This window comes from Haliotis asinina, chromosome 10 (genome assembly GCF_037392515.1).
Source record: "Haliotis asinina isolate JCU_RB_2024 chromosome 10, JCU_Hal_asi_v2, whole genome shotgun sequence".
Taxonomy (NCBI): Eukaryota; Metazoa; Mollusca; class Gastropoda; order Lepetellida; family Haliotidae; genus Haliotis; species Haliotis asinina.
The window spans coordinates 4,353,740-4,367,617 of NC_090289.1; the positions used below are offsets into that span (position 1 = coordinate 4,353,740).

General features: G+C 42.0%; 2 protein-coding genes across 2 annotated transcripts; both read right to left on the reverse strand.

The window, feature by feature from the left end:
* Positions 1 to 2,566: 2,566 nt before the first annotated feature.
* LOC137299048 (purpurin-like) lies at positions 2,567 to 7,268 on the reverse strand. The gene is made up of 3 exons (XM_067831526.1): positions 6,941 to 7,268; positions 3,870 to 4,215; positions 2,567 to 2,922 (listed from the first exon to the last, which is right to left on the reverse strand). The coding sequence occupies exons 1-3, from the start codon at positions 7,031 to 7,033 to the stop codon at positions 2,567 to 2,569; spliced, it is 795 nt and encodes a 264-aa protein (XP_067687627.1). The 5' UTR covers positions 7,034 to 7,268.
* A 1,224-nt stretch (positions 7,269 to 8,492) lies between these two features.
* On the reverse strand, positions 8,493 to 10,746 carry LOC137297828 (uncharacterized). The gene is made up of 2 exons (XM_067829785.1): positions 10,494 to 10,746; positions 8,493 to 8,881 (listed from the first exon to the last, which is right to left on the reverse strand). The coding sequence occupies exons 1-2, from the start codon at positions 10,744 to 10,746 to the stop codon at positions 8,493 to 8,495; spliced, it is 642 nt and encodes a 213-aa protein (XP_067685886.1).
* Positions 10,747 to 13,878: the final 3,132 nt, after the last annotated feature.

Sequence of the window (13,878 nt, forward strand, 5' to 3'; positions counted from 1 at the left end):
TCACTCTGACCTGACGTCTCATGCTCTCAGTGAGCCTCCGGATCCTCCTCAATGGTATTCTGTTCTACTCCTCCACCAAAGCCTGGGACAATTCCTGCAGGGAATTGACTGGAAGTTCCCTCAATGTCCCACAGATGCTCCAGGGGGTTGAGTTCAGGGCTTCGAGCTGGCCATGGTTACGTGTCTATGGCATTGTTCCTGAGAAACTGGCGAACACCATGGGCTCGATGAGGTCTAGCATTGTCATCCATGAAGACAGGTCGGCTTGAAGATTGTGGTTGTCAAAATCAGGCACCACATGTTCATTCAGAATCTCATTCTGGTATCTCTGTCCATTAAGATTCCCAGGAATGATGACCAGATCAAACTTGCAGTCAAAGGAACAGCAACCCCACAAAATGACACTACCTTCTCCAAAGGGTACCTCCTCCTGGATGTTTCCCTGGTGATATGCTGCTCCTCTTGACCTCCAGACTCGCGCACGGCAGTCTGTAACGTGCAGGAGGAACCGGCTTTCGTCGGACCAATGAATGCTCCGCCATGATCTAATGTTCCTCCCCCGCCTTGCTGTGAACCAATTTAGACGATCCTGTTTGTGCCTGGGGGTCAGTAGTGGCTTTCTGACTGCATGAAGACGTCTCCTGACAGTGCCAGTGGACAGTCTATGGAAAGGGCGCCATAGGTTCAGTAGCTGTACACTGCTGTTGAGGAATGGATTACGCCTAACCATTCGAACCAATGCTCTGTCCTCCCTGGTATCTGTTTTCCGTGGCCGCCCTGTCCTGGATCGGTCCCAGTCCTCTCCTGTGGCACCATGTTTGGCAATTAACCTGCTAATCGTCGTGTGGCTTAGATTCAGTTCTCGGCACATAGCACGGCATGACATCCCGGTCCTGTGCATACCAATGATCTGCCATATTTGTCCTATGGACACCTTGAGTGACATTTTAACCGAAAAGTCACCCAGGGGATGAAAACGCAGCCTAATTTATCTGAGGGTAAACATACATGTTCGTGTTGAGATGGTGGCCTGTTACCCGTGCGTTTCAAGTGCACGTGAATTTCCCCACGGTGCATGCTTTAGGCAGAAAGTATGCACAGAACAACGTTTTTTGATGGAGACTTATCGTAAAAATCATCACTGGTAAAATTGTTAAGTTAGGGTAATTCATATTGGGTGGTGCGTTATTTTTGATGAGGTGTATGTATACTAGTTAGGAATATAAGTAAATTTTGAAATTATGAAGAATGATCTATTTATTCACTGACAGTCTGATGAAATACCAATCATAAAAATACCATTATTGCTAAATTATTTTGTCCAGTATATATAAAGACACTTGCAGGTTTATGGAGACATGTAATTTCAAGTGTTAAATGTGATGTCATTAACACACATGTACGTTTAAGCATTCGTGTAATATAGTGAATACATTCTTAATGTCATGTCAATACCTCGAACGTTATGATAGCACAGGTAATATCAAAGCATGTGCCATTCAAACAGTGACAGGTTTATGTTATTAAGGCACCTGTTATGTCATGAGGGTACGTACAATATCAAGTGGACACTTCGTAAAGGCACATAAAGCGTCATGTCACTTAGTGATACTAGGGCACCTGTCTGGCCAGTTGTGGAATGGATGTTTCTGATCCTGGAGACTCGACCAAAGCGAAGCACCAGATGTTCCTGGTTGTAAGGTCTCTGGTGTTAAATTAAAGTAAGTGTAAAGTATGGTGTATTGGCTGCTGAAATCATGTTTACCCCACAGGTTGTTAATTGTATTATTTCAAAGAATAAAGTTTAAATCGATTAACCTTTCTTATCTGTGACAAGCAGAGTGAATATTGTGAGGTACAACCAAGAATGATACTCTGTGTAAGGATAGATACTAACATTAATCCAGGTGATACAATGTGTCTGAGGGCACGAGAAGCAAACTCTCGATGGGATACCTTGACTTGAGGGCCAAAGACGATGAGTTATATATTTAAGACAAGATAGTCACTGCTTTCATACACGCAGTAAGTTCCTTGGAATAAAGGAGCAGATTCAGTGCCCTCTGAAATCCGTATCAACTCATTTCAAATCCAACTAACTCGCTCTCAACATTTCCGGTAGTCTTGGCTTGACTCAAACGAACACAATGTTCTGCATCAAGTCCAGTGTAAAGAGAGACTGTCTTGAGTTGTCTGCTCGGGCTCCGTCAAGACTGAGTTGTAAGGATCTGTAACTCAAAGGGAGTCCGTCAAATGATCCAGGTCAGATAAACAAAGTTTTGTGAGAGTGTGTGTGTGTGTGCGTGTGCATGTGCATGCAAGCACATGTTCACTTGCATTTCTGAAAGTCATCCCCCTAGGATGCCTTAATGTTCAGACCCTTTGAAGGTTCGAGTTAGAGGCGACTAACAGGATCAGGTGGTCACACTCGCTGACTTAGTACATTTGATCTCCGTCAACAAACATGTCATTTGATATCTATACTTAATTGATGTGAAATTTGCAATATAGACACACGGCAAAGACATTCTCCTTTTTAAAGAAATGACACTTCTCTTTAAAGTACTTATTTACATTTATTTGTAAATGGCACTTCCAATATTTCGTCTTTAGTAATACATGCTTCTTCAACGTGGCTATCTACCAATGACTGGAAGTGTTTATTCAGTGGTTTGGGCTCTCGACTTAAAACCCACACGTAAGTGTCGTGGATATTACAGGAACCATCACTGAGGGTCTTCCAGCAACTGTACACCACTAAGTAATTGACGTAATCAGTCGTCAATATCCAGTATGCTCGGTCGCCTAGCAACCGTCCAATTTGCGAGTTGAAGGTCACCGTGAACCTGCCCGGATGACTGTCGTCTCCTTGTCTTCCGGTCGCCATATTGGATGTGCACACCACGCCAAACAAGGCCGCACCTGTAGGGTAAATAGAACCGGTGTATCACTCCTGTTATAAGCTGAGGGTGTTAGCATTGGTAATTGGCTTGCTCTTGTAAGGAATGTGACATGTGGGTAGCGGCACAAGGGTTGGCCAGTGACAGTCACACATTCAGACAATCGTAGAAGATCAAATCATGTCTGGAATACCTGGGTCAAGCTGATTAAATTTTACATTTTTAACTTTCACTTTTAATTTGTTAGCTGAAGCAAATGCTTCTACAAGGGTGAGGCGTATGTTTACAAATGTCAAACATGTCACAATGCCAATGATATAAAAGGTTTCACAAATTGAACCAATGTGAGAAACCGGATCACCAACATGCGAAGCGCTAATTACCATGTTCGTCCATGTAGGAAATTATTTCAACCAAATATTCAGCTAGTGGAGTAATTTAGGTGTGACGCAGATTTGATACGCAAAAAATAATAATTTGACGGCGTCAAGTCTGCAAATTATACTGAGATTGTAGTAAAGGCAACCTGCATCAGTTCGGCAATGATACTGTGAAACCATGTGATCGTAAACCGAGCTAATCTGGAACACGAACCCAAGTTTTTCTCAAAAAGGATTGATTGAGTGATTGTTAGCTGTTTATTCAGCAATATTCCAGCTTTATGTCGACCGTCTGTAAACAATCGCGTTTGGTTCAGGCAAGCCACTGATCAACATCATAAGCATCGCTGTATGCCATAGGGATACAACTCTTCTCACGACAGTTATGGGTTTCTGAAGACCAGTTCTAGCCCGGATCCTCACGGGTTTTCTAAACCGAAAGGCTGTGATGAAAAACATTGACTGGGTCGTCCATGTCTCATCATTATGTGCAAGTAATTGTGAAATAGTCTCTAAAATTACGGATTTACTGGAAAGTAGATGAAAGAAAATGTTTGCGATTTCGCGTGAGTGAGATATATATTCTTACTTGTTTTTATTTCAAGATGTCCATCTTTTTGGAGCTTGTAGCGTACCGTTACATCTGTGGTTGACGATAGCTGAGTGGACGTGGGTAAACTGTGCACCCAGAAACGATTCATTCCGATAACGTACCACAGACCCTCAAGTCTTGCAGAGTCGAATCCAGACTGAGTCGGGATAGAGCTGACATTGCACCCATTGCCCCTGTCCACGAGCGAGGAAGAACGCAGACATCCATTCACGGTAGCCACCCATATCACAAAGTACGCGGCAACATAGCCTGTTTCTGTATAACCTGTGCGGGTCAACATGGCGGGTGAGTCCAGGAAGATGGACTGGTCAAGCTGCCCTGACTGTAACATTTAAATAAAACACTCGAAATAGAGAAAAAAAAGTTAATAGGGACTGAGGCCCTTGTTCAACGACCACAGTGGGTTTGTGGAATGTTTCCATTCCACTAAACACTTACTGGGCACTTCCACACTAGCAACTTACATATGCTCAAAGGCACTTTACTAATGAGATTTTGGGTGTAAATGTAAGTTTGTAAAATGAGAAATTTGGTGCGTTCTTGAAAGCGCATAAATCAGAAGTTCTCATGTTTGTTTTGTTTGGGTTTTTTCTTTAAAAAAGCAAGGTTTCTTTTTTGAAAGATGGATTTGTATTTTTCTTAAATTTTTAGATTAATTGGTTGATAGTTGTCATTCAGCGCCGCAATCAGCCCTCGGTATTACGGCTCAGTGGCAGCAGTCTGTAAATAATCGAGTCTGGACCAGACAGTCAACAGCATACCTCGTCGATCTACGCAGTTGGGATACAATGACAGATGTCCACCAAGCCAGCGAGCCTGACCACCCGATCCCGTTAATCGCCTGTTTGGACCAGCATGGTTTACTGGAGACCAATTCTAAGCGGATCTTCGTGGCTATTCAAAATCAATGCTCAAAGTCTAATTTGATAAAAATAAAAAAAATATTTAAAAAATCTGCAAGCCATATATTTTGCTTATGACACGGGTTGCGGTAACGAATAGGGTTGTTTCATTCTCGATTAGCGCATGTACAGTATTTCGAAGAAAGTGACAAGAGGCGCTTTCAAATTAGTTTCATGGATGCCTGAAGTTAGCGGCTGTAAAGTGACAACTTTCCAACTCATAATGACTTGACAATGTTTTGCCGTTATGCAAAGGACAAATGGGACACGTGTTATGATGTCTAAATAAATTTATGATACATTTACTGGCCAGGTTTCCTTTCAAATATATCGGAACAGTTACTATACTGCTGATCATTGATACATGTAATGGCGTCTGGGGATCTCTGTATTTCTAATTTCCATGTAAAATGGACAGACGCAGAGGAATGTTGGTCATCTTCACTTGTGTTATTACACTTAGGGCACCCTAGAATATCGGCATGGAGTTTGTCATGACAACCAAACTGCTGATTTCTCAGTGTATGGTACCCGTGAAGGTCCCGGGGTAGAATAGGCCTTCAGCAACCCATGCTTGTCGTAAGAGGCGACTAACGGGATCGGGTGGTCAGACTCGCTGACTTGGTTGACACATGTCAGCGGTTCCCAATTGCGCAGATCGATGCTCATGTTGTTGGTCACTGGATTGTCTGGTCCAGACTCGATTATGTACAGACCGCCGCCATATAGCTCACTCAGCGTATGGCCCATGGAATATACATTATGATCGCATATGATCTATATTTGAACATGACTCCGTTATGTATTCTTTATCTCGAATAATGACGTGTGTAGAATAATAGTTCAGAAAGAATGGACAAGTCAGTTTAGCGTGTCAATACGGAATCGTTTTTATATGTTTAGTTACAATCTGTTCTATTGCTGCAATCTTACGCGATTCACACATAGTTGCCATTAGCAGTGGACGAGCATACTTTACGTATTCACCATAGTATAACCCGACTAGGGATATCGGTGACTGTCCATGTAGGGATAAGCTGGTATTGCTCGTATCTTTCTCTCCATATTACCGTTAGCTACATGGAGCATATCATGTCTTTTAAATTTTCCTCCGGCGAGTTCGGTGACGTTTATGATATCCATGTAGGACAGGAACCACGCAATTCTTTCTTGACTTTTCCAACGAGGAGCTCGCTCGATGTCGATGGTGTCAACTTTGTCCAAGCACACCCACTATGCCATGAATGACGCGGCTTTGCAGCCTGATCTGAACCTTTATTTGTCAACGAAGTATTTAGTTTAGAATATCTTTCTCTAAAGTGGGCGTTTTCCTATCTCAAATTCTTCGTTTGCGTTCAATTTCATTTCGGATTGTTTCCAACATTCAAACATGTTATTGAAGTTCATTATTTCCGAGGATGGACAACAATTTATGGATCGCCAGCTTCTTCATTTCAGTGAGAGCAAAGTTGCGGTGTATAGAGATGGTTATTAAGCATGTGAACCACCGTTATCAAGGTGTTAGAATCCCTAAACGCCGCTTTCATATAATAAAGATGTTTCTCATCCATATATTGCTATCCATCCTTAGTTTTAAAACTTCAAAATGCCTCTTGAACAAAATTCCCGATCTGAAAAGTTTCTAGACATTGGTGGCGTCTTCCTCATACTAGCCAGGATCTCTTTTCCAACTGACATGCCTTGTTAGCGTCGTCGTATGTCGGGGATGTAGACGCCGATGTTAACGTTGTCAGTTTCACCAACAATATATGACATTTTCCTCGCTTTCTTGTCAAACTGATTTGTGTTGATTACGCCATGATTAGGGAAACAACATCCTTTCATATTCGAAACAGGTTCTATATGAGCAATATCTTCAAACGGCCTGACAGTTATGATTATTTCAATAATCGACGTGGAAGCGTTTACATGATATAAAAATCAATACATCCAATACGACCTGGCCAACATTTAAAATGAATCTCCCAAACTGCACGTGAAGTCAGTGATTGGCACGCCGCACGGGTGACAGCTGCCACGACGGCTATAGACAACCGATTTCCTTCTGATCATATTCAAACATTTCTTATAACAAATACATTAAATTCAGGCCTATGAAACAAGTCACGTCACATTAGTACTCACGTTTGTTTGTGTATCCCAACTGTTTTCTCTGTGACTGTTGTGTATATTACTCCATGACTTCGTACTCTTTTCATCAGCTCGACGTGAAAACATCAAAAGACGCCCGACGCATGCGTATTGTTAATTACCCGTAAACATATTTCAGTTGAAATTTGTTGTCGCAGATCATTCAAAACAGAATTATGGGTAATCTTTTCAGTAACAAACAAAAGACACTTATGTGACAGGAGTAGCCACTTGAAGCGTTACTTTGGTCAAACAATTCGTGGGTATGTCTGGAGATACACTACCTCCCTCCACTGCCCCAGCGCACGTGTAAGGCAACAGCGTCTTATTCCTATTTATACACGTTTTTGTACACCTCAATCAGTCAAGGATGATAGACACGTGACCTGATCTGCCCGAGTGTACTATGTCTATAGCACTTGACACACTGAGCATGCGTGGCTAAAGGTTAACACAGGCATACTCCCATCCACATACCACGCCTGAAGGTTACACCTTGTCCCTTGCATTTTCATCGTGTAACACACCATCATTTTTGTTCACAGATTACGCATTCCACCTTTATGTGTTTACAAACGTAAAATGATATCATTTGCACTTTTCTGTTGGTTAGCCTAATTGTGTCCCAATAATGTTTGAGATTATTTGAGGGTTTAATTATTATTTTTATCTTCTTTTCAGGTTACTCAATGATGTGAGAAGGCAATAGTCATGCAGCTGAACTCTTTCTGAATGAAAATGCATTTGGACGTGTTGTGTTATGTAGTCTATGAACTTCCATATTTTCTTTCGCTTGGAGGGATTCTCGATCAGAAGCCTGTGGACGTCATTCCTGTAGTGTTAATTCTATAGTCCACTGGTGTCACATCGCTTGTAAAGATCTAGGTCAGTAGCACATTGATTCGACTAAAGGGAGTTTATGGTGACTTTATATGTGCATGTCGTTTTATTACGGGAATTTAGATGGATCTCATGATGTCGACAGGGGCGTACGGGTAGCCTAGTGGTTAAGGCGTTCGTCACGCCGAAGACTTGGGTTCGATTCCCCACATGGGGGAATATGTGAAGCCTGTTTCTGGTGCCCTCCGCCATGATATTGCTGGAATATTGCTAAAGGTGGCGTAAAACCGTACTCACTCATTCTCCATGCAGAGAATATTTATATAAGCATCCGATAGAATCGCTCCTTTCCTTTGCTGCAGATCATATAATACAATTAAGACCACGATAACGAATTACAGACTGCATTAGTTACCGATGTACAATGACTGGTGGTGCCGCTTACTGCCTTATGTACGTTTTGTTTGTTTCACTGATACGGCAAAGGTCAGTAAAGACTGATTTATTAATCACTCACTCACTGATTTCCTTTTATTCTTGGCACATCCAATGTACCATCTGGGGTTGATACACGTACAGTAACGTTTATATGCCACTGGCATGTGCTGTGTCCAATGACGTTCGTGCATGTATTCAGTGAAGATCAACCAGCTAGGACAAACTTTATTCAGGATGATACAAACTGAAGGCAAGACGCGGTAATTGTTCAGCCATCCGTCAGTCTGTCGGGACATGTGTTTCCCAGTCCAAGAGTGAAATCATCCGGATTTCGACATGCGCAGATGTTTTCCTGGAGTACGTCCGTCAATTGCGATGGGTCTGCGCAGTCACTTACGTCGGCCGTGACCTTGCTCCAGACGTTACTGCTTCGAAGGTCGCGAGGGGAGCGGGTGAGAACGATGGTTTGAATGTCTCCGTACTCACATTTGCCGGCAAAGTTGACTCCCCAGCAGAATAGGACCACAGCATAGTTATCGTAGTCAGAGGCAACGACGTGGTGGAAATAGGTGAACTCCTTGAACAGCCTCGTTCCAGGACTGTCGACGGTGACGTTGACGACACGTCGATAACACAGTCCGTCAACGATACTCAAACCTGGAAAACGAACGTCACAGAAACAAAAACTCAGTATGTATGGCCCAATCATCACGTGCTCATGAGTTGTCGACACAATTTCCATACGACTCATGTTAGCAATTACACAACAGCACAGCAGCACAATTCAATGGATGCTCCAGAAGTAATCCCACACGTGCCCATGGCTTCATACTCAGCAAAATCATTTCCTATACCAGAACATGTATTGTAAAACCTTTAATGTTATTCTGTAAGGAAACACCATAAGAAAACGATGTATTCATAGAGGTATAACGCGTGTATGTTTGGGATGCCATTCCAAATTATATAACCATGAAATTCTCTTTAACATGATATTCAGTCGTCGGAGAACCTGCTCCGTCCTTAACCGTTCGCTATGTCCTAACAAAAGACATACCCACTATTTGATAAATCGCCCTATTTGATCAGTAACTTGTGATAACGTCTCCTCTGCTGTATATTAATAACGTAATTGAGTAGCTTTACTAGTTGCTTGTTGTTTAACGCTCTACGCAACAATATCATATGAGGGCGGTCTGTAAATGAGACTCGACCACACGATATCCAGTGGTTATGTCATCCATGTCCCGAGCATGGATCTTCACAGTAGGGGTATGATGATGTGCCTCACCCGAGTCAGCACGCCTGATCCCCTGATCCCCTGATCCCCTGATCCCCTGGTTACATCGTATCCTCCATAACCTTATAGGCGCAACGAGATGCCCGACTCATCCCAGCTACACTTATAGTGGAAACTGAAATCACCACGAGGTTGTGTATGGTATAGTATCTTTATACAACATAAAACAGGACATAACAGGCTATTATGTTACCTTAGACGATGGAGAGATTGTATTAATCAGGGTATGCAGTAAGTCATGATAATTAACAACCACCATCGACGATTACGTTGTTTTTGAAGTATCTGAGACCATTTCGTAAGAAGATGTGAAAACTAATGAAAAGGGGTTTATAATAGAAAGATGTGTTAAACTGAAGCTACATTTAGATTAGAACATCAAGTCACGATTTTCCACTTCTCATGAAATATTCTCACCTCTGTATGTGGCGTTCCAACGATCTGACAGCGAGTAAATATGGTTTAAGGTCGATTTCAACGATACAATATTACGTCTGAATAGTTCTCACAGGCGCCCAAGTGTCCCTCGGTAGAAAGGAGAGTTTTGGGTGTCCAAATAGGCAGTCAACAAATACCAAGCTATGTTGCAGCGGTCTATCGGTACATCGGTAACTAATCAAATGTGGCAGGTGACACCAGATACTGACTGGCTCATTGTATCCATACGGGCAATCGATCCAGAGGGTTCGGTGTGACGAGCGTTGCTCTGACAGTATTGAGATGTACTGAACGATACTGTGTCGGCCTGTGGGTTAGAATTAGTCTTGTCGTGGGTCGACTATGGGGAGACTAATGGGATCGGGTGGTCAGGCGAAATGACTTATCATCGTATCTCATTTGCACAGATGGATGTTCATGATGTAGATCGCTGGATTGTCTGGTCCAGACTCGAGTTTGCACAGACCGCCGCCATGTAATATTGCTGAGTGCGGCGTCAAACAATAAACAACAAACCATGCCATTACTTACCAGCTGCTATGTGCCAAAGCCTGGACTCGGGTATGTACACATATATGGACTGGGTATCCATGGCGCGGAACCCTGGACGGTTTGGAAGAAAGGAATACCTGGCGTACCAGTAACCTTGGAAACGGTCAGGGTTAAGGTCACCGGCGTCATTGAGGAAGCTTCGCACGCATTTATCTTCGTCCACGGCCCTTGCGTGCTGGACAATGCAAAAATAGATTAATAGTAAAAGTGAAAATTGTGCAGTGTTAGACATGATTTTATCATCCGCTACCCTCCCCGGCGTCCTCTCAAATGAAGCAGACGAAATCTGTCAAAACGCAGAAGATAAACAAAGTTGACGGCAGTGTTAGCATTTCTTCATGCCTATCAAACAATTCAAGTCCAAGGTAATTACATTCTGTCACCGACGTTATGTTTTTAAGAAACTTTTCTCGTTAACTGTGAGGTAAATGTCACATTACACTCGACAATACTTAAGTAGGACTGGGCACAGGGCAAGTCAGCCCTGATAATTATGACTAAACTAACGTATTTCCTATAATAAGAGCCCCAAGACTCGCTCTCCGAACAATCTCCCAAATGCGGGGAATAGACAGGCACGTCTATTGTTAATTGTTTACCCGACGCTTACTATCCCCACTATCTGCAGAGCGAAACGTGCACCTATCGGTTTTAAGCTTTTGTTAGATTAATATCTAACACACCTCGGCGAATATCCCTTCTACTGAAACAGACTTTCAAGAAAGATTGTTCGAGTCCCTCAGAAATGTGGATTTATTAGTTTAAACTCTGTGTTTCAAATACGTTCTCTTTTTAAATACACAATGCCTTTTACAAAGTGGAATGCAACACTAAATACCATAGAAAAGTGCACTATTTAAATTTTGAAATAATGTTTTGGGGAAGTGGTTCCATAAACGAAACTGAATGTTTTCCATGCACCCAAAAGCATTTCAAATGTGGGTCAAATAATTGTCATTGTCAATATATGGCCGCGTCTCACGCCCACGTTTTCATGACGTTTGGAAGACACCTTAAAACCACGACCCCTTACGAACACCAGTATTTTAGAAATGGCAGAACATTCTCAATGACGTCATCAGACGTCGCCTTTATGTTTGCATTCACTCTCGAGGAGGGCACACAACATAATGACCACAGCAGGATTCTGGAGTGTTCATTGAACTCGATAACGAATTCTGTGATTTGAATTGTGAAACTGGCATTTGACCCCAAGGTGAATCATCCCTCTGTAAATTTAATAAGTTTGCTTTATTTACCTGTGTGAACCATTGTAAACGAAGCGGAGGTATCCATCCTTCCAATACAAATGAATTTTCCTTCAATACATTTGGTTATTTTTCTTATAAACATTTTCGTCTTGGGACACATTCTTTTGGCATTTAGTTTATGTTATATTTGGGATTACACTTCTGTGTTAAGCATGAATTCTAGTGCTTGGCTGAGTTGACTACCGTCCGGAACCAAAGTCTTCCACCAAATTGCCAGCACGCGTTTAACATATTTAGCTACCGTGGCAAAATGCATGTCTCTTTTGTGATCTTGACTACTCATTCTGGAGCGTTCACCCAACTACGAAAGCACATGTCTTCTACGATTGTTTAATAAAACAACAATGTATAGATCAATGCAGATAAAAATGACGAGTAATAAAATACACTGGCATGACATCATAAAAAACCCTCAACCCCTCTGGATACAACAAAGTAATATCTCCTGTGGAACGGCGCAATCAATCAGGTTGAACAATTTGTCCGCTAACCCCGCTTTTCAGTTTGAGGGATTGTAATCCAAATGTATATATATAAAATGTGCCACATAATTCACACCTCCTGTCACATACAACACCAGTATCACAGTATCTGGTATCAAAATGTGAAGACTAGTCGTATCAGTAATACGTCAACAGATGCCACTACACAAGTATCTGATATGAAATGATCGACTGTACACGTCTTTATCACTTGAGTCTGCAGCATCTTCGTGTACCAAAAATGTATAGGCTGTGCGTTCTAGTGCCGGTTTTGGTGGCAACTTGGAAGAAGGATGAATGCTTGGCACTAACGGTGGCTGAGGTGTGTTTTCATTTACTCCAGTTGAGTTGGGAATGAGGTTTAGATGAATGAGTGAGGCTGGGATGAATGAAATCCTTCTTGCGGACTACACTTTGTTAACTGTTTGTTGAACACGGTATGTCATGTACTTGGGGAATTATCTGCCGTGTTCACGCATCCAAAACAAATCAGTGGAACTGTTTGTATAAAGATAATGAAACAAATGTTCTGATGATAGAAATGTGAACTTTAATTGATTTAATACCAATCTTATTCCCAGCACACTAGGGAGCAGGAGAGGCTGGCAAGGACAGCTATCAGACGCAAAGATATGACACCTTCATACCTTCAAATAGCCCACTTTGGATATCCGAAGGGTAGAGTATTCAATTACAGTAGCACCGTTTCAAAGAGTTGGAAGTGAAGACTCCTGTACCGACATGTGGAACTGACTAAACGTCTTGTGTGGTAACGATGTTAAAAAAGGGTATTTTGTAACAATGTAACCATACCTATTTTGTGACTATAGTTATCATGCCTTTGAAATAGCTATATCTAATATCGTTTTGCTTTGATCGCTACTAAAGATATTGTTTATTTGGATACGTTTAAAACCACTTTTCAATGTACATCAGTTCATTAAGCATATCGTGAAGAAGAAGTTAAGAAATATATACATTATACTGAAAGGACTGTGTAAGATGTAACCAATCATTATCTTTTTGCCCTGTAGCAGGGGTATTATGATGGCTGGTTAGGAGAGTGCACATTTGCATATAGCACTCTTGCCTCGCTCTCGCTCTGGAAATACCAACATTTAGGCACTCATGTAGTAAACATGGTATGACAAGGACACTCATATAATATCCTCTATTTATTACCTACGAGGGCGAACATTTCGGGCTTCATATTTTTCACACGATGCCCTAGGGCAAAGTATCACTTTGTCATGGTAATGTGACGTCATGAACAATGTCAGGTTTCTTCTGTGACGTTGCGTTCTACATGCGGGAATGGCGGGTAGACAACCCATGTTTGAAAGTAGTTTTGAGTTTATTTTCCTTAATTTAACGACTTCGGTAATAAACAGCTCTCACTAGGGAAATACCAACATTTAGGCACTCTTGTCGCAAACATAGTATGACAGAGGCACTCATATGATGTACTCTATGTACGTCCCGCTGTCGTCCGGTACCGTTTCATAGGTCAATCACATCAAAACTACGTCGCGTATATGATAGCCTACACGAGCACTAGCGTTGTGTGTGTTGATGAATACTCCATGCAACCGTACTTATCCTGTCTCCTAC